A 27,320-nucleotide genomic window follows, 5' to 3' on the forward strand; every position below is an offset into this window, starting at 1 on the left:
ATCTTAGTGACGACACCTTGAATAGGGAAGGTAGAGCCGTAGTAGCACTTTAGTAGTTTAACACTTTAGTAACACTTAAATGTCTCTTACTGATAGCACTTAGTAGTTTAACTTTATTGAAGAAATTGTACTTGCTTGATTCTTGTTGTTCTGAGTTTGGACTCATGGTTTAATGCACTTATTGTAAGTCGCTTTGGATAAAAGCGTCAGCTAAATGACATGAAATGTAATGTAATGTAATGTAATGTAATGTAATGTTACCATGACGAATAGTACTACTAATAAATCAATAGTAATGGTAGATAATTGATAGTAATGGCGGATAATTGATAGTAATGGTAGATAATCCAGAGTAATAGTAGATAATTGATAGTAATGGTAGATAATTGACAATAATGCTAGATAATTGATAGTAATAGTGGATAATTGATAGTAATGGGAGTAGGGCTGCAACTAACGATTATTTTAATAATCGATTAATCTGTCGATTATTTGTTTGATTAATCGATGAATCGGATAAAAACATTTTATTTTTAAAAAGCATTCATTTCCAACCCTTTATTCAGAAAATGCACAGGTAACAGGTACCGTAAATTCAGGACTATAGAGCGCACCTATCTATAGGCCGCACCTGCAAATTTTTAAAAGAAAAAATAAATTGTACATGAATAAGATGCAGTTTGTCTATAAACCGCAGGGAAAGGGGGCGTGGCTTGTCTCCGTGGCTTGTCTCGGTGAAAACAGTTATTTCCGCCGTTCACCACAGAATAAATAACCACTAGTTCTGCTTTATACTTGTTGTGGACATCCCATAAACGTCGGAACATCTAACGCCCTGGTGTTTGGGTTCATAACATCACCCGTAGGCTCACACAGCTCGGGGAGTTTCACCGACTCCGTCTCGATAACTTTCACTTCCAGCGCTGCCGGAGCAGCATGCAGCATGCAGGCAGGCAGGAAGGGGTGGGAGGGGAGGGGGCGTGGCTTGTCTCCGTAAAAACAGCCGTTCACCACCGGGGAAATAACCGTTAGTTCTCGCACAACGTTACGGGTCTCCGATGGTCTTTGCTAATGGGAGATAATTGATAGTAATGGTAGATAATTGATAGTAATGGTGGATAATTGATAGTAATGGTGGATAATTGATAGTAATGGTAGATAATTGATAGTAATGGTAGATAATTGATAGTAATGGTGGATAATTGATAGTAATGGTGGATAATTGATAGTACTAGTGGATAATTGACAATAATGCTAGATAATCAGTATCAATGGTAGATAATCCATAGTAATGGTTTTCTTCACGTTTCAAACCAGTTTTCCCCACTCAGCGACCCACCCGCTGAGAAACCCACTCTGGTTATAGGTAGCTCCATAGTCAGAAACGTGAAGATAGGGAAGCCAGGGACCAAAGTCATATGCATCCCGGGGGCCAGAGCGGGCGACATTGAATCTTGTTTAAAACTGCTGGCTAAAGATGAGCGTAGTTACAGTAAGATTATAATACACGCCGGCGGTAATGACTCCCGACTGCGGCGGTCGGAGGTCACTAAAATTAATGTGGAATCGGTGTGTACTTATGCCAAGACAATGTCGGACACCGTAGTTTTCTCTGGCCCTCTCCCCAATCTGATCAATGATGACATGTATAGCCGCATGTCGTCATTCAACCGCTGGTTGTCCAGGTGGTGCCCAGCAAACAATGTGGGCTACGTAGATAACTGGAAGACACCGGCCGAGGAGGTGGAGTAGCAGCCATCTTTGACTCAAGCCTATTAATGAATCCTAAACCTAAACTAAACTACAACTCATTTGAAAGCCTTGTTCTTAGTCTTTCACATCCAACCTGGAAAACATTACAGCCAATTCTATTTGTTATACTGTACCGGCCACCAGGTACATATTCAGAATTTATATCTAAATCTTCAGAGTTTTTATCAAGTTTAGTCGTTAAAACTGATAAGGTTATTATTGTAGGAGATTTTAATATTCATGTAGATGTTGATAATGATTGCCTTAGTACTGCATTTATCTCATTGTTGGACTCGATTGGCTTCTGTCAGAGTACAGAAACCCACTCACTGCTTTGGCCACACCCTCCACCTTGTTCTTACATATGGCATTGACATTGAGCATTTGGAGGTCTTCCCACAGAACCCTCTTCTGTCAGACCATTACCTCATAACTTTTGACTTTATACTCCCGGAGTGTACACCGTTAGTCAAAAGTTTCTACACCAGATGTCTAACTGACAGTGCTGTAGCTAAATTTAAAGAAGAGATTCCTTCTGCATTTGATTCAATACCACGTCTCAATGTGACGGAGGACTCCTGTGCTAACTTAACTGAGCCGTGTATTCCTATAGACCTCAGTAGTAGTAGTACTAGTAGCAGTAGTAGTAGTACTAGTAGTAGTAGTAGTGGTAGCACTAGCAGTAGTAGTAGTAGTAGTACTAGTAGTAGTAGTAGTGGTAGTACTAGCAGTAGTAGTAGTAGTAGTAGTACTAGTAGTAGTAGTAGTAGTAGTAGTGGTAGTAGTAGTACTAGTAGTAGTAGTAGTAGTAGTAGTAGTAGTAGCTCTGTGGAGACGTGTATTCCTATAGACCTCAGTAGTAGTAGTAGTAGTAGTAGTAGTAGTAGTAGTACCTCAGTAGTAGTAGTACTAGTAGCAGTAGTAGTAGTACTAGTAGTAGTAGTAGTAGTACTAGTAGTAGTAGTAGTGGTAGTACTAGCAGTAGTAGTAGTAGTAGTAGTACTAGTAGTAGTAGTAGTAGTAGTAGTAGTAGCTCTGTGGAGACGTGTATTCCTATAGACCTCAGTAGTAGTAGTAGTAGTAGTAGTAGTAGTAGTAGTAGTAGTAGTAGTACCTCAGTAGTAGTAGTAGTAGTAGTAGTAGTAGTAGTAGTACCTCAGTAGTAGTAGTAGTAGTAGTAGTACCTCAGTAGTAGTAGTAGTAGTAGTACCTCAGTAGTAGTAGTACTAGTAGCGGTAGTAGTAGTACTAGTAGTAGTAGTAGTAGTACTAGTAGTAGTAGTAGTGGTAGTACTAGCAGTAGTAGTACTAGTAGTAGTAGTAGTAGTAGTAGTAGTAGTAGTAGCTCTGTGGAGACGTGTATTCCTATAGACCTCAGTAGTAGTAGTAGTAGTAGTAGTAGTAGTACCTCAGTAGTAGTAGTAGTAGTAGTAGTACCTCAGTAGTAGTAGTAGTAGTAGTAGTACCTCAGTAGTAGTAGTAGTAGTAGTAGTAGTAGTAGTAGTAGTAGTAGTAGTACCTCAGTAGTAGTAGTAGTAGTAGTAGTAGTACCTCAGTAGTAGTAGTAGTAGTACCTCAGTAGTAGTAGTAGTAGTAGTAGTAGTACCTCAGTAGTAGTAGTAGTAGTAGTAGTCAGTAGTAGTAGTAGTAGTAGTACCTCAGTAGTAGTAGTAGTAGTAGTAGTAGTACCTCAGTAGTAGTAGTAGTAGTAGTAGTAGTACCTCAGTAGTAATGACTTCATGAACTTCTTTAATGAAAAGAGTCAAGATTGATGATCTCTTGCCCTCAACCAGTGCCAATCTGTCATCAAGAGGAGTGGCCTTGGGCATACAATTACCCACCATTACTATCAATTATCCACCATTACTATCAATTATCCACCATTAATATGGATTATCTACCATTACTATCAATTACCCACCATTACTATCAATTATCTACCATTACTATCAATTATCCACCATTAATATGGATTATCTACCATTACTATCAATTATCCACCATTACTATCAATTACCCACCATTACTATCAATTATCTACCATTACTATCAATTATCCACCATTACTATCAATTATCTACCATTACTATCAATTATCCACCATTACTATCAATTATCCACCATTACTATCAATTATCTACCATTACTATCAATTATCCACCATTACTATCAATTATTCACTATTACTATCAATTATCTACCATTACTATCAATTATCTACCATTACTATCAATTATCTACCATTACTATCAATTATTCACTATTACTATCAATTATCCACCATTACTATCAATTATCTACCATTACTATCAATTACCCACCATTACAGAGTGGGTTTCTCAGCGGGTGGGTCGCTGAGTGGGGAAAACTGGTTTGAAACATGAAGAAAACCATTACTATGGATTATCTACCATTGATACTGATTATCTAGCATTATTGTCAATTATCCACTAGTACTATCAATTACCCACCATTACTATCAATTATCTACCATTACTATCAATTATTCACTATTACTATCAATTATCCACCATTACTATCAATTATCCACCATTACTATCAATTATCTACCATTACTATCAATTATCCACCATTACTATCAATTATCTACCATTACTATCAATTATCTACCATTACTATCAATTATCTACCATTACTATCAATTATCCACCATTACTATCAATTATCTACCATTACTATCAATTATCTACCATTACTATCAATTATCCACCATTACTATCAATTATCTACCATTACTATCAATTATCCACCATTACTATCAATTATCTACCATTACTATCAATTATCTACCATTACTATCAATTATTCACTATTACTATCAATTATCTACCATTACTATCAATTATCTACCATTACTATCAATTATCCACCATTACTATCAATTATCCACCATTACTATCAATTTTTCACTATTACTATCAAGTATCTACCATTACTATCAATTATCCACCATTACTATCAATTATCTACCATTACTATCAATTTTTCACCATTACTATAAATGGTGGATAATTGATAGTAATGGTGGATAATTGACACACACACACATGCTGAATATCTTTGAAGTCCAGCCGTAGGAGTACTGTCATCTCATGAAGTATTCATGTAGCATGTCAAGTGTGTGTGTGTGTGTGTGTGTGTGTGTGTGTGTGTGTGTGTGTGTGTGTGTGTGTGTGTGTGTGTGTGTGTGTGTGTGTGTGTGTGTGTGTGTGTGTGTGTCGACATGACAAGGAGGCGGGGCTATGAAGGGTGGGGGAGGCAGACGGGAGCATCGCCGGTGTTTCCCGGCAACATCAGCGAGAGGCAGAAATCATCCTCGTTTATTACTACCTCTTGATTTTAATCCTTTATTCCTCCTCTGCTGCTGCTCCCCTTCATCAGGAGGAGGAGGAGGGGGGGGGGGGGAGCATTGCGATACTGCAGGAACAGACTGAGGAGCTACAGGAGAGAAGAGAGGGGGGGAAGAAGGAGGAGAGGAGGAGAAGCAGAGAGAAGAGGTGAATTAAATGGACAAAAGGAGGTTCATTTAGTGGAAACGATGGAGGACAGAGGCCGTGAAGAGGAGGTGAAGAGGAGAGACGGAAAATGGTAAAGAGAAGAAACGGTGGGAGAGAAGAAGAAGTTGAGAGGAGCAAAGGGAAGGATGGAGGTGAGAAGGAGAAGAGAGCCAGAGGAGGAGGAAGAGGAGAAGGAGGGTTAAATGAGAGGTTTGCTGCAGCGTTCGGCTGAGAGATGGAGGGGTGACCAACCTCCTTCATCACCAATCCCTTCATCCCACCGACCCAGCAGGGTTTGGGTCTGAGCCGAGGATGTGGACATGAGGACATGAGGACATGTGGACATGAGGACATGTGGACATGAGGACATGTGGACACAAGGACACGAGGACACGAGGACAGGAGGACACGAGGACACGAGGCACAAGGACATGTGGACAGGAGGACACGAGAACACGAGGCACAAGGACATGTGGACAGGAGGACACGAGAACACGAGGCACAAGGACATGTGGACACGAGGACACGAGGACAGGAGGACACGAGGACACGAGGACACGAGGCACAAGGACACGAGGCACAAGGACATGTGGACATGAGGACATGAGGACACGAGGACACGAGGACAGGAGGACAGGAGGACATGTGGACATGAGGACATGAAGACACGAGGCACGAGGACATGAGGACACGAGGACACGAGGACAGGAGGACACGAGGACACGAGGACACGAGGACATGAGGACACATGTACATGAGGACACATGGACACAAGGACACGAGGACACATGGACACAAGGACACGAGGACATGAGGACACAAGGACACAAGGACACAAGGACATGAGGACACATGTACACGAGGACATGAGGACACGTGGACACGAGGACATGAGGACATGTGGAAACAAGGAACAAGGACATGAGGACACAAGTACACAAGGACAGACAGAGGAAGTGATTTGATTGACAAACAGACTGAAACCTGTTGGAGTATTCTGAGTCCGAGACGATGAAACCTTGTTCAAAGGAAAACTCCTTAAGGCACTTGATTATAGAGAGAACCAAGAAGAACCTTTGGAGATATCATGACATCATTATATTGAATAGAATTCCCTTTTTGAAGACAACTTCCATCATACGGAACAGAAGACTCTTCAAACACAGGACGCTGGTGAAGTTATTGATTGACATATTTACATACTTACAGATACTTCCGAGACACTCGACGTTCGACTAACACTTCCTGAGGACGTTGCACAACATTAGGAAGAACATCTGGAAGAACGGATGCTTTAATGTAAAAGAGGTTCTGATCAGAGTCCTTTGGAGCCATTGGTTTGTATCGTGGTCCGAAGCTCTTCATCTTTGTATTTACTGGACAACACGCTTCACTGATCCTCCTGTCGGATAGAATCTGGTTCTTTATGATGGCCAACGAGAAGGAGAAGAAGTGGGGTTCCTCTTCCAGGAGGACACCTCTGAGCAGATAATGGACTGGAAGGAGCTGTGAGTATTGTTCCATGTCTCAGGTTTACGTGTAAAGGGAGCAGAGGGAGTGAGAACCTATGAACTGTGTCTTGTAAAGGAAGTCTCCTTCATTAGTCTCAGAGGTGTCTTCCAGGTTCACTCGTCACACATTGTGACTGGATGCAGCCGTTTGGACAAAAGTGTTCAACCAGTGAACAGGAAGTGACCATATTAGGACTGAGGAGGAGTGAAGTAGAGACATGTCTCTGGTGTCAACCTGTCTATCACCTTGTAGCCCCACCCTAAAGCATACCCTGCTTTATGGTCTGTTTGACTTGAAACTAGAGATTGAGACCATAAACTCAAGAGAAGTAGAGTCATTTATATAGACTTCTATACAACCAGAGGAGTCGCCCCCTGGTGGTCAGGAGAGAGAATGCAGCTTTAACACATGAAGCATAGACTTCTATACAACCAGAGGAGTCGCCCCCTGGTGGTCAGGAGAGAGAATGCAGCTTTAACACATGAAGCATAGACTTCTATACAACCAGAGGTGCCGCCCCCTGGTGGTCAGTAGAGAGAATGCAGCTTTAACACATGAAGCATAGACTTCTATACAACCAGAGGAGTCGCCCCCTGGTGGTCAGGAGAGAGAATGCAGCTTTAACACATGAAGCATAGACTTCTATACAACCAGAGGAGTCGCCCCCTGGTGGTCAGGAGAGAGAATGCAGCTTTAACACATGAAGCATTTGCGTTTGCTTTCCGAGAAAGGACACGCACTTTTTACACTTTTTGTTCCCCTATGAAAAAGGTCACTGCTCTTCTTATTGCATCCAATGCTTGTTTTTAATTCTCAATGCCAATTAACATAAAATATAAAGCTTGATTCATGTTTTTCTCTGCAGGAAAAGCCGGTATACAACCAGCAGTAACTAACATTCATACACTGATGGGAGGAGCTAAGGCTCCACCTGTCCATCAGCAGTAACTAACATTCACACACTGAGGGGAGGAGCTAAGGTTCCACCTGTCCATCAGCAGTAACTAACATTCACACACTGATGGGAGGAGCTACGGTTCCACCTGTCCATCAGCTGTAACTAACATTCACACACTGAGGGGAGGAGCTAAGGTTCCACCTGTCCATCAGCAGTAACTAACATTCACACACTGAGGGGAGGAGCTAAGGCTCCACCTGTCCATCAGCAGTAACTAACATTCACACACTGAGGGGAGGAGCTAAGGCTCCACCTGTCCATCAGCAGTAACTAACATTCACACCCTGATGGGAGGAGCTAAGGCTCCACCTGTCCATCAGCAGTAACTAACATTCACACCCTGAGGGGAGGAGCTAAGGTTCCACCTGTCCATCAGCAGTAACTAACATTCACACCCTGATGGGAGGAGCTAAGGCTCCACCTGTCCATCAGCAGTAACTAACATTCACACCCTGAGGGGAGGAGCTAAGGTTCCACCTGTCCATCAACAGTAACTAACATTCACACCCTGATGGGAGGAGCTAAGGCTCCACCTGTCCATCAGCAGTAACTAACATTCACACCCTGATGGGAGGAGCTAAGGCTCCACCTGTCCATCAGCAGTAACTAACATTCACACACTGATGGGAGGAGCTACGGTTCCACCTGTCCATCAATACCGACCAGCTCATAAAGAAACCAGGTCTTCAGCTCAAAATGATTCATGTTCATTTTGTCCCCAGAAGGAGGAAGAGTCTCCATAATGTCTGTGCAATCAGATGTATGTCCTCCTCCTCTTCCTCCTCTTCCTCCTCCTCTTCCTCCTCCTCCTCCTCCTCCTCCTGCTCTTCCTCCTCTTCCTCTTCCTCCTCCTCCTTCTCATCTTCCTCCTCTTCCTCCTCCTCCTTTAGCTTTTTCCTTCCCTCCATGTTATTACAATAATACATATTTACATTGAACACATGTTTGTACTTCTCTGAAGAACCTTCAATATTTTTTATATAATAATATAATTCATATTTCATAAAAATTTTAGATTTTATGATATATTTGATATATTTGATATGTAATATTTGATATATATATGAGGAAACGGTAACCAATCAGACAAAAGGACGTGTCTCGTGTTTATTTGTCTTAGACCACATATGTCCAGACCAGGTGCTGTCCAGGTCCAGATCAGGTTCAGACCAAGTCCAGACCAAGTCCAGACCAGGACCAGACCAGGACCAGACCAAGACCAGGGCGTGGACTGACTCTGTGTTTCTGTCTTCAGGGCGGCTCAGAAGCTCAGTCTGTCCCGCAGGAGGAAGTCCCCGTCAGGCCCCGCCCCCTCTCCCAGCGAGGCCCCGGGGCCCCCGCTGTACAGCGGTGGCTTCAGCGGGGCCCTGCAGGTCTCCTCGCCCCCCGTCCCACCATGTCTCCTCCGAGCCAGGTCAAAGGTCAAGGACGTGCCGGGGATGGGGAAGGTAAGGCGTCATGATGTTACTCAGCTGATAGGAGCTCTGCGGACTAGCAGCACTCTGGGGGACCAGCTGGACTCTTGTCTCTGATGTTAGAATGAGTTCACAGACCTCCTGACACCAGATACCACTTCATTAAGACCCTCAGGTTCAGGAGTCTCATCAGTTCCTCATAAACCAGTATCGAGACCAGCTGAGAGCCATGTTAATGGCTCTGGATCCAGAAACACATGCTGACCTGGTCCTCCTAAAAAACTGGTCCTCATACAGAAACAGGTTTATTAAATGTATAACCCACATGAATAAAGTCTCTGAGCTTTTTCTTTTTCATACTTAAGGACATAAAGTCTTCGTCTTCCTCTATGAACTGTTACTAAATGATCCTCCCCCCTCTCTGATGTGGACTTCCTGTGTGTCTCCAGGTCCGGGTGATAGTCCGGATCTGCAGCGAGTCCTCAGAGACCATGTCCCTCCTCAAAGTGGACGGCAGGAAGAAGCTGCTGACTCTCTGCGAGACGTCGTCAGGCGGACCAACCGCCGCCGCCCAGAGACGGACCTCCACGTCGGTTCCCAAGACCTTCACCTTCGACGCCATCTTCTCCCAGGATGCTTCACAGGTGACATCACAACAATAAGTGTGATCAGTAACACCTTTAATATTTCATCCGAGGCGAGCAGCAATTTGAAAAATGTGATTTATTCTTTCTCTATTGTAACATAACACAATGTAACTTATTATAAATGTTAACACAATGTAACGTATTGTTATAAATGTTAATGTAACAATCAGTGGTTCTCAAACTGTGGGGCGCGCCCCTCTAGTGGGGTGCAGTGGTATTACAGGTGGGGAAATGCAGAAAGACCTTTATTGAGAACTTCACATATTACAAAAGTACAAAGTACACAGACATAAAACTAAGTCATTAATAAATACATGTTGCCTGTACCTTCGTGTACATGTTCACGCTGCGCGACGGCCAAGATTCTTGTTGACTCGCCAGGTCCGACGTCCGTGAGATCGTCTTTTCTGCTTTTGCCCTTCAAAACAAAAGCTCAACATTGAGCATGAATTGAGAGTGGCCTTTCTGCTGTTTTCCTTCAAAACAAACGTGTACTAAACTATGGTACCTTTGTATTATGCGCAATACAGTATTCAATTCAATTCAGTTTATTTTGTATAGCCCATAATCACAAAATACAAACTTGCCTCACAGGACTTTACAATCTGTACACATACGGTTTGTGTTCTGTAACATGATTGGTGGATATTAACTGGATCTGGCTCCTGATAGGCTGAGGTGTGTTCTGGGACGGTGACTGAGGTCATCCAGTCGGTGGTGAACGGAGCAGATGGCTGTATCTTCTGCTTCGGACATCCTAACCTGGGTAACTACACACACACACACACACTCACATACACGTATACACACACATACACGCACATCATACATATATACACACACACACATACATATACACACACATACACACATACATATTTATACACACACACATATATATACACACATACACAAACATACACACCTACACACACATATACATACACACACACACACTTTTCTAACAAGTCACATGACAGTGGTGTTGACTCCGCCCCCCAACAGGTAAGACCTACACCATGATTGGTCGAGACTGCTCCACCCAGAGTCTGGGCGTGGCCCCCACAGCCATCTCGTGGCTCTTTAAGGTGATGGAGGAGCGGAGGGAGAAGTCTGGAGCTTGTTTCTCCGTCAAAGCGTCCGCCGTGGAGATCTCTGGTCGGGAGGAGACGCTCACTGACCTCCTGGCTGAACTGGGGGGTCACCAGGAGGCCCCGGGCCCCGTGGTGTCACTGAGAGAGGACCCTCTCTGTGGATCCCAGGTAGAGAGAAATTCCTTCATCATCCACTTCCTCTTATATCATCATCAGCTCTCCAATTGGATTTTCAAAATAAAAGCCAGCAAAGGGCTGACTCAGAGAGCGGTGACTGTAAACCAGATTAATGATCCAGTTTCCTCGTTTGTCGGTGTTTGACGGACACATGGAGGCATCGAGTGAGCATCGAGTTTCTCAGGTCACCTTGATTAGTTTCCTCTGTTGCAGACCTCTTTATCTCCTCACCACCTTCCTCCTGTCTGACCTCCTCTTCACCTCCTGGGACTTATTCTCTGTCCACAGCTGTCCAATTAGTCCTGGCCTCCTTCCATTTTTTTCTTCTGTCTGACAATTTAGTTTGATCTCCATTCACTTTCAGCTGTTAACACTAGCACTAGCACTAACATTAACATTAACATTAACATTAACACTAGCACTAGCACTAGCACTAACATTAACACTAGCACTAGCACTAGCACTAACATTAACATTAACATTAACATTAACACTAGCACTAGCACTAACATTAACACTAGCACTAGCACTAACATTAACACTAGCACTAGCACTAGCACTAACACTAACACTAGCACTAACATTAACACTAGCACTAGCACTAACATTAACATTAACATTAACATTAACATTAACACTAGCACTAGCACTAACATTAACATTAACACTAGCACTAGCACTAACATTAACACTAGCACTAACACTAGCACTAGCACTAGCACTAACACTAGCACTAGCACTAGCACTAACATTAACACTAGCACTAGCACTAACACTAGCACTAGCACTAGCACTAGCACTAACACTAGCACTAGCACTAGCACTAGCACTAGCACTAACATTAACATTAACATTAACATTAACACTAGCACTAGCACTAACATTAACATTAACATTAACATTAACATTAACACTAGCACTAGCACTAGCACTAACACTAGCACTAGCACTAGCACTAACACTAACACTAACATTAACACTAGCACTAGCACTAGCACTAACATTAACATTAGCACTAACACTAGCACTAACATTAACATTAACATTAACATTAACACTAGCACTAACATTAACACTAGCACTAACATTAACACTAGCACTAGCACTAGCACTAGCACTAACATTAACACTAGCACTAGCACTAACATTAACATTAACACTAGCACTAGCACTAACATTAACATTAACACTAGCACTAACAGTAGCACTAACACTAACATTAACACTAGCACTAACAGTAGCACTAACACTAACATTAACACTAGCACTAGCACTAACATTAACATTAACACTAACATTACCATTAACACTAGCACTAACAGTAGCACTAGCACTAACATTAACACTAACACTAACATTAACAATAACACTAGCACTAACACTAGCACTAACATTAACATTAACATTAACACTAACATTAACACTAGCACTAACACTAGCACTAGCACTAACATTAACACTAACATTAACACTAGCACTAACACTAGCACTAGCACTAACATTAACACTAGCACTAACACTAGAACTAACACTAGCATTAACACTAACACTAGCATTAACACTAGCACTAATGCTAGCATTAACATTAGCATTACAACTAGCACTAACACTAGCATTAACATTAGCATTACAACTAGCACTAACACTAGCACTAGCATTAACACTAGCATTAACACTAGAACTAACACTCGCATTAACACTAATGCTAGCATTAACACTAGCACTAACGCTAGCATTACAACTAGCACTAACACTAGCATTAACACTAGCATTAACATTAGCATTACAACTAGCACTAACACTAGCACTAACATTAACACTAGCATTAACACTAGAACTAACACTCGCATTAACACTAGCACTAGCATTAACACTAACACTAGCACTAACAATAACACTAGCACTAACATTAACACTAGCACTAACATTAACACTAACATTAACATTAACATTAACACTAGCACTAGCACTAGCACTAACACTAACACTAGCACTAGCACTAACATTAACACTAGTACTAACACTAGCATTAACACTAACACTAGCATTAACACTAGCACTATGCTAGCATTAACATTATCATTACAACTAGCACTAACACTAGCATTAACATTAGCATTACAACTAGCACTAACACTAGCACTAGCAATTACACTAACACTAGCATTAACACTAGAACTAACACTCGCATTAACACTAATGCTAGCATTAACACTAGCACTAACGCTAGCATTAACATTAGCATTACAATTAGCACTAACACTAGCATTAACACTAGCATTAACACTAGAACTAACACTTGCATTAACACTAACGCTAGCATTAACACTAGCACTAACGCTAGCATTAACATTAGCATTACAACTAGCATTAACACTAGCACTAACACTAGCAGGTTCCTGTTCCCTTTGCCACGTCTCATGGTCTGTTTCTCTCTATCAGCTGCAGAACCAGGCGGAGCTGCGGGCGACCAACGCAGAGCGAGCAGCGTTTCTCTTGGACGCCGCTCTGACAGCGAGGAGGAGCAGCCGGGCACCAAGCGACCAAGAGGCCCAGAGGAACTCGCACTTCCTGTTCACCCTGCACCTCAACCAAGAGAGTCTGGACAAAGGCAGCAAGGCAGCAAGTCAGTGTGTGTTTGGCTGGAGTTGTAAAGTTCATCAAAAAGATTCAGAAAATATCTGGTTCTTTGGCTAAAAGTCTAAACCACAAGAATCCTGTTCATAAAAACTGAAAGAGGGAAGTCATTTACCACTCCGAGGATGCATTTCACTAACACTGCAGTTTATCCTGACTCAATCACAAGTCCTGGGACCACAAATACTCACTACAGCACCAATAAGTCACAGTTTCCAGTGAGCAGTTGTTTTAGAAAAGTTCATGATGAAACTACAGATTTGAGTCTACAGTAAGAACCAATGGGCTTGGAGCTGACAGACAAACACAGGAAGTCAGACAGTGTTGAGACGGACAAACGTATTGATTTCGATTTGGAAAATATGGAAAAAATCCAAACTTAATCTTTATTTTTTTGTGTGGATACATTGAGGATTTGCTTAAAATGCGACACAGATGTCTCTGAGAAGAACCTGCTGGTTTTATTTTGGTTGAATTGTGGAGAAATGTGACCAACAAATGTTCCAACTATAGTGAATGCACCTGCACAGGCATCAGTTCAACAATCACTAAATATAGAAGCAGCAGGCCGTAGACACTAACCCTCAGGTGGAAATAGGATCTAGCGTTAACAATGTGTAGCGGCTTCGTCAGCTAATGCCACGTCTACCCGTCGCAGCAGAGACATTTCCACCATTAGTGTTACACTGCGTCTCCGTCCACTGCTGGAATAAATCTGCAGGGTTTATAGACCACCTGGTGTAAACTCAGCCGCTCTCAGCAGTTCGTAAATCTTGCTGATGCCGACTTAATGAAATGAGCGAAGATAGCAGACGGATACTTATCAGAGAATCAGGTCTGAGCTACAGAAGCTGAACCTTTATCAAACCAGACATTTACACATGTTTGTGGTCAAATAAAACTATCTGACTCAAGACTGATGGCATGTCTGGGTAGCTTTAACTTGGGACTTGTTGGTCTTGATTATGGACTTGTTGGTCTTGACTTGGGACTTGATTAGGACATTATTGATCTTGACTTGGGACTCTAGTTAGTCTTGACTTGGAACCTTGACTTGGGACTTGTTGATCTTGATTAGGGCCTTGCCTGCCTTGATTTGGGACTTGAGTTGGGACTCTTGTGGTCTTGACTTGGGACCTTGTGAAACAAAGACCTGTCCCAAGTCTGAGATCTGTGTCATGTCTGTATGAACACATTTTATGATTTTGTTATGATTGTAATGTGGATCTTGTCTCTTTTTTCTTGATAGCAGAGCTATATCATTATTTGTGTACTCCTGTGACCCTGTTTACTCTCAGAAATGACTCCAGTCCCCATTCAGAGAACATTTATTTAACAACAGGAGCAAAGATTCATAAACTATACGTCCAAGATTTTACTTGAATTATGTTATAACGAGCAAAAGGTGAGTAGAGACTCACTAATCACCAGCTGATTCTATTTTTACTTGATGAATGACTTTTAACAGCCACTGATGTTGTTAAATTAATTGATTGATGAATAGGTTGTGTTGCTTGTTGTCTTTTAAAAACATCCCTCCTCTGTGTCTCTCAGTGTCTGTGCGGAGTCGTCTCCACCTCCTGGATCTGGGAAGCTGTGAGACGGACATCAGCCGGACCAGAGAGGGAGGAGGAGGACAGTGTCTCTCTCCGTCTATGCTGGGAAACGTCGTACTCGCCCTCGCCAACGGGGCCAAGCATGTCCCCTACAGGTACGCTCCCTACAAGCACAGGAACACTTTTCCCGCCCCCTATGGGTATGCATTCTACGGGTACGCCTTCTACGGGTACACCTTCTACGGGTACGCCTTCTACGGGTACGCATTCTATGGATACGCATTCTACGGGTACGCCTTCTACGGGTACGCCTTCTACGGGTATGCCTTCTACGGGTACGCCTTCTATGGATACGCATTCTACGGGTACGCCTTCTACGGGTACGCCTTCTACGGGTACGCCTTCTACGGGTACGCCTTCTACGGGTACACATTCTATGGGTATGCCTTCTACGGGTACGCCTTCTATGGATACGCATTCTACGGGTACGCCTTCTACGGGTACGCCTTCTACGGGTACACCTTCTATGGGTACGCATTCTGCGGGATGCATTCTACGCCTTCTATGGGTACGTCTTCTACGGGTACGCATTCTACAGGTACGCCTTCTACGCCTTTGTAACGCGTTTCCCCGTTATTCCGTGAGTCTCGGACAGTGACAGATGAGCAACACCGATTCTTGGGGTTCACAAAACCTTTCTTTATTATTTCGTACACACACAGTGGTATTTGCGCCCTCTTCCAGCGCCCAGCCCCTCTTCCGCGTCACTACTGCTCCTTTTGAGGGAAGACAGACACACACACACTCATTAACCCCAGCTGGGGCCGATTAGCCCTCACCCTAGCTGAGGTTGATTAGACCTGTCCCGACACCGTTCCCTGAACCACAGCCCCGCTCCACCCACTCTGCAGCTGAGCCTAACCAGACCCCACTGCCACAGCCTTCTACGGGTACGCATTCTACGGGTTCGCCTTCTACGGGTAAGCCTTCTACGGGTAAGCCTTCTACGGGTAAGCCTTCTACGGGTAAGCCTTCTACGGGTAAGCCTTCTATGGTTATGCATTCTACGGTTATGCATTCTACGGGTACGCCTTCTATGGATACGCATTCTACGGGTATGCCTTCTACGGGTTCGCCTTCTACGGGTAAGCCTTCTACGGGTAAGCCTTCTACGGGTAAGCCTTCTACGGTTATGCATTCTACGGTTATGCATTCTACGGGTACGCCTTCTATGGATACGCATTCTACGGGTACGCCTTCTACGGGTAGGCCTTCTACGGGTATGCCTTCTACGGGTAAGCCTTCTACGGGTAAGCCTTCTACGGGTAGGCCTTCTACGGGTATGCCTTCTACGGGTACGCCTTCTATGGATATGCATTCTACGGGTACGCCTTCTACAGGTACGCCTTCTAAGTGCATGCTCCCTACAGGCACGCTCCCTACAGGTATGCCTTCTAAGTGCACGCTCACTACGGGTACGCCTTCTACGGTATAAATCCTACGGCTACGCCTTATACGGGTACGCTCCTTATGGGCACGCTCCATACGGTCACGCTCCATACGGTCCTTATGGGCATGCTCCCTACGGTAGTCTCGTCTTTCAGGGTTTTCTGTAACCAGAGTAGCTTCATAAGTTAGCTAGCTAGCTTATTGGTTCCACCATAATTTCATGCTACAGAACATTAAAAAGCACATGAACTGCTGGACTTGGTCTACGTCACTTTAACATTAAGCTTACCTTTCATAATGGCCATTAACCTAGTTGATTCAAACAATCACTGATTCACATTTTATTTCCCAAAATGTCATACATTTGTTTAAAACTTGGACCTCAGCTTTGTTGTTGTGGAAAGAAGCATAGATTGCAATAGATTCAGAATGTGATCCTTGTAGCTCTACTTATTCTTTTTAAAGGCAGTATTTTATCTACGCTACGCTCCCTTTTCTGATGACAGTTCACATGTGGCATGAAGTTCAAAGTGGGCTTCATTAATGTCAAATGAGAGATCTTTCCTATTCCCTTTCTGCTCATCGGTGCCCGACTGTTGCGTGAGGTAATGAATGGTTTCTGGGGTCCTGTGGGGGTTTCTCAGGCCTGTCTTTCCTCTTTTTTTCCCTCTTTCTTTTGGCTAACGAGGGGTTTCTTGATGCATTATTCAGGGACAGTAAGCTCACCATGCTGCTCAGCGACTCTCTCGGCAACATCAACTGTCGAACCACCATGATCGCCCACATCTCCGACTCCCCGGCCAACTACATGGAGACGCTGACCACAGTGCAGCTGGCCTCCCGGATCCACCGCATGAGGAAGAGGAAGTCCAAGGTTCTTCATCTTTCATTCAGGTTTCTTTGTCAGTGGTTCTCAGTTTAGGGTTGTGCACTGAAGAGCCGCTGCCGCTGGTCTCGCTGTCCCGAATCATGCTCTCGTAGCATTATATTATATTATTATATTATATACAAATTATATTCGTATTTTATTTGCCAATTAATTCCATCAGTAAACCAGGATACTTTAATTAATGTCTGTGTGTAGATTTTCTAGATATGCATATGAAAAAGAAAAGATGTACACACTTCCACATACATAAAGATACACAAGCAAATAACCATACAAATAAAAATAAAAATAGATAAATAATATATAATATATATACATAGTGTTAATTACCCCCCTCCCATAATTGGCGACACCCACATCGCCTCATACATCTCCAAATATATAAGGGAATCTATTATATTATGATATGATTACATAAATTGTTGGATTTTTGCAGCTGTGGACCAGGATAAGCTAGTTTTTTCTTTAGCACCATGTATTCTGGCTATTGGAAGTTCCATGTTTACAACATCCAGACAGCTAGCTAACACTGAGTATATGGGGGACTCCAGTGCATTGATAGCATTATTTTGCGGCTGTCAGGCCGGTTAATAAGATGCATTTTGGGGTTTGTGATCATTCCAATGTGGATAAATCATTTAGAAGCGGCACAGCAGGAGAGCATGAATTAGTTCAAGATATTTGTCAAAAGGAAAGAAACCATTTTCTAGAAAAGGGTTACATCTTTACAAAACCAAAACATTTGCATGAAAGAGCCCACAAGACCTCCTGTGCAAAGGGTACATATTGGTGATGTCATTATTTTCATGAAATAACTTTTCCTCGGTGTGTAATCGGTTCGATGTAAAACATGTCGGTGAATCTGCTGATGGTTGGGCTTTTAGAGGTTTCAGTACCTTTTCAAATATGATCCCTGTCCAGCAGTTTGAGGTCTTTGGCCTAAAATCACATTGTTAAACTGAATGTTTTCTTATTACTGTTATTATTCATGCAATTTAAAGTAATTTAAAAGGTTTACATTTTCTGCTTCATGGTGCCAAAAATTAAACTCTAAAACAAAACGACTAAGACAAAATACAGAAATGTAAATTGTGAACAATCAATACTGTATTCAGTAATCCCATCTCAGGCTTTCCTTCTTCTATTTATCCAAGATACTTTATTTGTCCCTCAAAGGGCATTTTAAAGTTTGCAAACACAAATCCACATAAAAACAATCCAAAAATACAGATATGACAATGTTTGAGTTGAAAAGAGTTTAAAACCCCAAGTTAATGACATCGGGCACTAACTATTGGATGTAACTACAACAATACAATGCAAAGAAAAGTGTTCAAAAGATCCTTTCTTGTGTGCTGTGGCTGTTCATAAGTCGGATGGCTTCTGTAATCAACCAGATTTTAATGAGGCGTAAAACATTTAACTTTTAAATTATTTCCATGTGAAGGGAACTAACAACAATAGCTGTGGTCTTTGTTGCATGGATGCAAGCTGTGGGTTGATGCTCTTTTCTTGACTGTCAGGCTAAATCACAGGGACACATGACATTTAATATTCTTTTCCAGAAGGTCACATGTTATAGATTTGAAAAGCACATTCATAACATCAAACTCAAATTTAATTTATTTTTTTTAGTCTGAATGAGGCTGGTGTTCCAATCTATAATGTAAATCTGTGATCGGGTCAGAGAGTCATACGGTCATAATTCAGTGAGTTATTTCCACCCTGATATGACAGATAATCAATATGTTCCTCTGGGGACGGTAGCCTCTGTGGTGAGGTGAAAGAGGCTCTCGCTCTCATTAGAGGCTGTGTTTGTGTGTTATGGATTGAAAATAGCCATATGGTTACAAGCTTATGCATCTCATTGACATGCATTTTTATCCAGCCCACAGTTTGCACTTCTGACCTCTGTGACATTCGATGGATTTGCCTTCAGGCCGATCGCTGTGTAGTTTTCAGGTATGTTAATCCGGTGTGATTTCTTTTCGATCTGCAGTATGCCTCCAGCTCATCCGGAGGGGAGAGTTCCTGCGAGGAAGGCCAGTTCCATCGACCTCCTCATCTTCGACCGTTCCAGACGAAGATCGTGACCCTCGTCCCGGACACGCCCCGGCTGCTGTCCAGCGACCACGACTACTCCTCCAGCAGCGAGCACTCCTGCGACACCGTCATCTACATCGGACCCGGAGGTGTGGCCATCTCAGACCGAGAACTCAGCGACAACGAGGGACCACCTTCCTTTGTTCCCATCATCCCCTCGCTGAACAAAAAGACAGTCAGAGATGCCCCCAGGCCTGACGGCAATCACTTGAAGTGTAACACGTTTGCAGAGCTGCAGGACAGACTCGACTGCATCGACGGCAGCGAGGGTCCGGCCTCGTTCAGCACGGAGGGAAAAGCAGCACAAGCAGCCACTAAACCCACCGAGACAACGTCTCCACCCAGATCTGATCAGATTCCCTGCCACGGGAACTCAGAAAGCACATCAACCACATGCACAAATAAACCCGATCAATCCACATTCCCTCTAGCCGGTGGCCTCATGGACACTTCCAAACGGACAAGTGCAGATGGGGAGAAACTCTCAGCCTCCCCCTTTCTCCCATGTGTGATGAAACCTAGTTGGAGTTTCTCCCAGGAGTCAGAGCTTGTGGTGAGGGAGAAGGTATACCTCAGAGGAGGTGTTCCCAAGCCGTTAGCCTCTCCGTCCTTACCGAGGACATCTAGGGTGGCATCTCAGCCCAGGGAGGTTGTAGGTAGGACTCCCCCAGTGGGGAGTCAACAAGCGCCGAGGCGAGGCCAACTCCTGGGGTCTCCTAACATGGAAAGGGCCCACAGTCTTCGGGCAGCTCTATTCGGAGGATGCCTTGACAGGGATTTTCTGACGACTACCGTCAAATTGCAGAAGCCTGTGGAGCTGAACGGGGAAGACGAGCTTGTGTTCACGGTCGTAGAGGAGCTTTCTCTCGTCCTTGACCCGGACAATGGCCACCCCTCCAACCTCCTCAGCTTCAACAGCGACTGCTCTCTGCAGTCGCGAGAGCCAGAGTTATCCTCTGGCTCTCGGCCTGTCAGCATCATCAGCAGTATTAACGACGAGTACGATGCTTACACGTGTCAACAAGGCGCTTTGGCACCTGGGGCAGGTGTTGGCACCGACTGCCAGGAAGCCTTGTTTCCACAACATGGCAAAAAACAGTCAGCTGTTGGCTCACAGCCGAGTGAAGTGAGTGCTGATTTGGCTGAAAGTGAAGGCACTCGTTCAACAAGCAGGCTTTACTTGAGGGACACGGCATCAGAGAATGCATCCATGCTAACCTCGCCAAGCATATTTCATAAACAGATGTTTCTGCAGCACGGCATCAAGAGCTCCCTGAATGACAGCGGCGTCTGTTTCTCAGAGCTGGACTGTGACCCTGCTACTCCAAACAAACCTTATACCAAGTGTCCACCATTCCCTGACCCCACCAAAGCCTCTCTCACAAGGAGAGCCAGTACTCTGAACACTTCGGTGTCAGGACAGATTCCACATCCCGTTGCCCACTCCAGTCTTCCCAGGAAAAACAAGCCTACCTCATCTGCAGCTGTGGGCTGCAGCAGACAGGAAGGGAGAGATGATGATGTTTTGCTTCAGGGAAGCAGTCAGTTTGATCCCAGAGAGGTCGGGTTTCTCTCTGCCGGTAAGCCACCAAGAAGTGGCATGAATGGTGTTTCCTCTAAGAGGCCCGGAGGAAACAGTAACAGTGTACCTCGGCTACCAAAGGCAACCACATTGTCTTCAGCTCAGAGGGTTGTGGATGGTTGTGAGAAGTCCAGCAGCAGCAGAGGGGACATTCTCATCAAGCTGCCACGACTCACCGGAGGTGCAACAACTCTCGGAACCGTTTCTTTTGCCCAGAGTTCTGACTCCAAATTGGGTCATGAGGGTGCTTCAGTGACAGGTACCCTGAGGTTCTCATCCTTGGGGAAAAAGTTGAAGGGTCAGAAAAGCATTGTGATCTCTAGGTCTGGATCTGAAAACATCTCCCCTCCTGCTCCACCTGTCAGACAGTCAAGCCAAGAACTAAAGACAAGGACTGCACTATCTCCAAGTGCCTTGAAAACATGCAGCGACACTGGAAGGTTCTCATTCCCTAAATCATCAACCTCAGAGGAAGAATTCAACATGAGGCTGCGAGGAGATTCATTCAGCCACAGAACATCTAGCTTAAAAACTGAACATGGTTTTGTCAGAACGTCTTCCAGCCTGAAGACACGAGGGAGCAAAGCCGAGTCTTCCAGGTACTATGGGAGTCTGATGTCTCTGGAGAGATGTCTCAGTCCAACTTTAGCTGGGTCTAAGCTTGAACTGTCCAGGGAGAGCAACAGCAGATCCAACAGATCACTTCCAAGACTCAGGGTAGCGGCCTCCTCCTCCACATCTGATTCTCCCTCCCAAGTTTCTCCTGTTGTCTTTGCAACTACACGCAAACTGGGGCCGGTCAAAGGCAACGGCAGCTCTCGAGCAGCAATGTCTTGTGGACCAAAGGTTCGAACTTCATCCACCAGCAGTTCCAAGAACCTGAGCTCCTCCCCTAAACCTCTTGATAATGTAGCCGGACGCAACACTAGCCTCCCTCCAACCGGTAAGTCCCCGGCTCGGTCGGGGGAGGCAGCCAAGACGGAAAGAGGCAACGTCATGGGCACCAATCAGGCCTTCAGCAGGGCGGCTAACAGCCGGGTCAGCGAGTTAGCCGCCGGGAGCCCAAGGATGCAGCCCAGCAGGGGATCCGGAGAAACAGGAAGTGATAGCTGGTCGCCGAGCAACACGTCGCCACCGTCGCCTTACAGCAAGATCACGGCGCCTCGGAGGCCTCAACACTACAGCAGCGACAACAGCAGCGTCCTCAGCGGAGAGCTGCCGCCCGCCATGGGCCGCACCGCCCTGTTCCACCACAGCGGGGGGAGCAGCGGCTACGAGAGCATGATCCGGGACAGCGAGACCACCGGCAGCAGCTCTTCAGTGCACGACTCCGTGAGCGAAAGTGGAGCGTCGGCGGCCAACAGAAGCAGAGTTTCTAAATCACCCAAGAAGAGAGGAAACGGTGAGTTTATGGATTATTTGATGAAGGAAACATTTACACAGTTCAGCTTATCCTCATACGACGGTTCGATGATGATGGTGATGGTGGTGATGGTGATGATGATGATGGTGATGGTGGTGATAATGATGGTGATGGTGGTGATGATGATGATGATAGTGGTGTTGATGATGATGATAGTGGTGGTGATGATGATGATGATGATAGTGGTGTTGATGGTGATGATGATAGTGGTGGTGATGATGATGATGGTGGTGATGATGATGATGGTGTTGATGATGATAATGATGGTGATGGTGGTGATGATGATGATGATAGTGGTGTTGATGATGATGATAGTGGTGGTGATGATGGTGATGATGATAGTGGTGGTGATGATGATGATGGTGGTGATAATGATGGTGATGGTGGTGATGATGATGGTGATGGTGGTGATGATGATGATGATGATGATAGTGGTGTTGATGATGATGATGATGATGATAGTGGTGGTGATGATGATGATAGTGGTGTTGATGGTGATGATGATAGTGGTGGTGATGATGATGATGATGATAGTGGTGTTGATGATGATGATGATGGTGTTGATGGTGATGGTGGTGATGATGATGATGGTGATGATGATGATGATGATGATGATGATAGCGGTGGTGGTGATGATGATGATGGTGATGATGATGATGATGGTGATGATGATTATTGTGGTGGTGGTGATGATGATGATGATGGTGATGATGATTATTGTGGTGATGGTGGTGATGATGATGATGGTGGTGGTGGTGATGATGATGATGATGATGATAGTGGTGTTGATGGTGATGATGATGATGGTGATGGTGATGATGATGATGATAGTGGTGTTGATGGTGATGATGATGGTGATGATGATGATGATGGTGATGATGATTATTGTGGTGATGGTGGTGATGATGGTGATGATGATGATGATGATGGTGGTGGTGGTGATGATGGTGATGATGATGATGGTGGTGATGATGATGATGGTGGTGGTGATGATGATGGTGGTGGTGGTGGTGATGATGATGGTGATGGTGATGATGGTGGTGGTGGTGGTGATGATGATGGTGATGATGATGATGATGGTGGTGATGATGATGATGATGATGATGGTGGTGATGATGATGATGATAGTGGTGTTGATGGTGATGATGATGATGATGGTGGTGGTGGTGGTGGTGATGATGATGATGATGATGATGATGATGGTGGTGTTGATGGTGATGATGATGATGATGGTGGTGGTGGTGGTGGTGGTGATGATGATGATGATGATGATGATAGTGGTGTTGATGGTGATGATGATGGTGGTGGTGGTGGTGGTGGTGATGATGATGATGGAGATGATGATGATGATGGTGATGATGGTGGTGATGATGATGATGGTTGTGATGATGGTGATGATGATGGTGGTGATGATGGTGATGGTGATGATGATGATGGTGATGATGATGATGATGATGATGGTGATGATGGTGGTGATGATGATGGTGATGGTGATGATGATGGTGATGGTGGTGATGATGGTGTTGATGGTGATAATGATGGTGATGATGATGGTGATGGTGGTGATGGTGATGATGGTGGTGATGATGGTGATGGTGATGATGGTGATGATGATGATGATGATGATGGTGATGATGATGATGGTGGTGATGATGGTGATGATGGTGATGGTGATGATGGTGATGATGGTGATGGTGATGATGGTGATGATGGTGATGATGGTGATGATGATGATGATGGTGGTGATGATGATGATGATGGTGATGGTGATGATGATGAGTTAGTTGTGTGTGAAGTCTTGATAATGAGACCAGCTCTCATTATGATATCAACCACTAAATGTAACTTTGGTTGTGACCTCCAGGGTTCCTGAGGAGGCGTCTGATCCCAGCCACCCTCTCAGACGCCTCCTCTCTGGGCAGGAGGGCGGGGGGGCAGTGGGTGGACCCGCCCCCGCTGGGCGGAGCCCTGAAGAAGCCCTTTGAGATCAAGGTGTACGAGATCGACGACCTGGAGGGCCTGCAGAGGAGGAGGGAGCTGGGGGCGGGGTCAGAGGTGAGGAGGGAGAGTAGGAGGAAGGAGGAGGAGGAGGGAAAGGAGGGGGAGGAGGAGGAGGAGGGAGAAGAGGAAGGAGAGAAGGAGGAGGAGACATGAAAGCAGCTGCTAATTATTTCTTCTCTTTGTCTGCAGCCGCTCCACGACGTCGAGAAGGTGAGTTCAAATCATAAATCATCTTTAACTCTGAAATATGAAGAATATTGTTAAATAAATCAGATGATCAAACTTGTAATGTGCTGAGCACCTGATTGGCTGCGAGGAGGGGGCGGAGCCAATAAAACTTAAATGTTGTTTGGAGCTTGTTCTATTCATTTAATAAAACGAACAATGAGCTTCATGAGAAACCTTTTTATAATTACGTTTCAGTCTTCAACAACAACAACAGGTGAGCGTTACCTGTACCTGGTTCCTCACCTGTAATCAGAGACACTGATCCGGGTCACCTGGTCCCCTTTAATCCTTAGTCTTCCTCCCCCGTTAGCGGATTAGCTCTCATGCTAATCTTATCAGCGGCAGCCTCCTAATTAAACTCAGCCGTGGACTCGACGTGAAGCGGGTCAGCAGTCCCTCGTTCCTCCTGAGACCCCTGTAAACCACCTGTGGGGGCCTACCTGCAGAGTCTGAGGGGGCTCTGAGCAGCTTGTGTTTGGTGGGTCCTCAGGGTCTACTCTACTTCAACGCCCGGCTGAGGATGCTGGAGAAGAGACAGCAGCAGATCCGAGAGCTGAAGAGCAAACACGGGAGACTAAAGGAGGACTTGGAGGAGACCAAGACCCAGCTGATGCTGGACCCCAGCAAGTGGAGCGGAGAGTGTGAGTACAGTCCTGTAAACCTCTAGTCTTGTAGACATGTAGTCCTGTATCCTGCAGACCTGTAGACCTGTGGTCCTGTAGTCCTGTATCCTCGTAGTCCTGTATCCTCTAGACCTATGGTCCTGTAGACATGTATCCTATAGGCCTGTGGACCGGTGGTTCTGTATCCTGTAGTCCTCCTGTGGTTCTGTATCCTGGTAGACCTGTATCCTGTAGAACTGTATCCTGTAGTCCTGTAGATCTATAGTCCTGTATCCTATAGACCTCTAGACTTGTAGACTTGTGGTTCTGTATCCTATAGATCTGTAGTCCTGTAGACCTCTAGTCTTTTAGACATGTAGTCCTGTAGACTTGTAGTCCTGTACCCTGTATACCTGTATTCTATAGACCATGTAGATCTGTAGAACTGTGGTTCTGTATCTGTATCCTTTAGACCTGTATCCTGTAGACCTGCACCAAGTTTGCTATGTGGTGCTGATGATGATCCTGAACCTTTACCTGGTCCAGTCTCAGTCTAGTCCTGATCGACTACAGACCACCATCAGTAAACAGACCATCAGAGAGAAGATGGTCTCTTTCTATAGAGTTATTCTTAAAGCTCCTCATCGGTGACCATGCTGATCCTCCTGGAGACCCAGGGGCACGGGTGAACCAGAACCAGGACCGAGAGGGTAGATGGTCAGACCCTGCTGCAGTAGAATGAGAGGTTTTCTAAAGGGACCCTGGTGCTCTGAGATACTACCACAGGGGGCGCCAGAACCAACACTACCACTTTAGTCCACAGGGGGCACCAGAACTAACACAGAGTTAAAGTTCCTAATAAAAAAGTCAGGCTGCATTAGTGTGTCCCAGCATGCATCTTCTTTATTAAATGTTTTTTACCCTAACCCATCTCTTCCCGTCTTTGCCCCTCCAGTCGATGTGGACCAGGACCTGGACCTCGAGTCCCAGGAGTACCTGGAGGCTCTGTCTCAGGCCACGGCAGAGCTGGAGTACTGCGTCAACCTCTGCAAGTCCCGCGTCTTGATGGAGACCTGCTTCGATGCTGCCGCCACCGCCATGCAGGGAGGACAGCAGGAAATGGAGGTGTGAGAGGAGACACCTGGTGGACGACTGAAGGACACCTGGTGGAAGACCGGTGGACAACTGGTGGAAGACCGGTGGACAACTGGAGGAAGACTGGTGGACACCTGGTGGACGACTGAAGGACTCCTGGAGGACGACTGGTGGACGACTGGTGGACGACTGGAGGAAGACTGGTGGACGACTGGAGGACGACTGGTGGACGACTGGTGGACGACTGGAGGACGACTGGTGGACGACTGGAGGACGACTGGTGGACGACTGGAGGACGACTGGTGGACGACTGGAGGACGACTGGTGGACGACTGGAGGACGACCGGTGGACGACCGGTGGACGACTGGAGGACGACTGGTGGACGACTGGAGGACGACTGGTGGACGACTGGAGGACGACTGGTGGACGACTGGAGGACGACTGGTGGACGACTGGAGGACGACCGGTGGACGACCGGTGGACGACTGGAGGACGACTGGTGGACGACTGGTGGACGACTAGGGGACGACTGGTGGACGACTGGTGGAAGACTGGTGGACGACTGGAGGACAACTGGTGGACGACTGGAGGACGACTGGAGGACGACTGGTGGAAGACTAGTGGACGACTGGAGGACGACTAGTGGACGACTGGAGGACGACTGGTGGACGACTGGAGGACG

At 45.1% G+C, this 27,320-nt stretch overlaps 1 protein-coding gene across 1 annotated transcript in view; it reads left to right on the forward strand.

The window, feature by feature from the left end:
- Positions 1-26,821, forward strand: part of LOC117727692 (kinesin-like protein KIF26A) — a 37,883-nt gene extending 11,062 nt beyond the window's left edge. The window contains exons 4-15 of the mRNA XM_034528118.1: positions 8,995-9,187; positions 9,604-9,798; positions 10,474-10,567; positions 10,807-11,063; positions 13,515-13,722; positions 15,264-15,420; positions 17,426-17,588; positions 19,603-22,690; positions 24,576-24,766; positions 24,902-24,922; positions 25,431-25,581; positions 26,498-26,821. Coding sequence (XP_034384009.1) covers positions 8,995-9,187; positions 9,604-9,798; positions 10,474-10,567; positions 10,807-11,063; positions 13,515-13,722; positions 15,264-15,420; positions 17,426-17,588; positions 19,603-22,690; positions 24,576-24,766; positions 24,902-24,922; positions 25,431-25,581; positions 26,498-26,673 — 4,894 coding nt within the window. The 3' untranslated portion in view covers positions 26,674-26,821. The remainder of the gene's footprint in view (positions 1-8,994; positions 9,188-9,603; positions 9,799-10,473; positions 10,568-10,806; positions 11,064-13,514; positions 13,723-15,263; positions 15,421-17,425; positions 17,589-19,602; positions 22,691-24,575; positions 24,767-24,901; positions 24,923-25,430; positions 25,582-26,497) is intronic.
- Positions 26,822-27,320: the final 499 nt, after the last annotated feature.

The sequence above is a fragment of the Cyclopterus lumpus genome, chromosome 24 (assembly GCF_009769545.1).
Source record: "Cyclopterus lumpus isolate fCycLum1 chromosome 24, fCycLum1.pri, whole genome shotgun sequence".
NCBI lineage: Eukaryota > Metazoa > Chordata > Actinopteri > Perciformes > Cyclopteridae > Cyclopterus > Cyclopterus lumpus.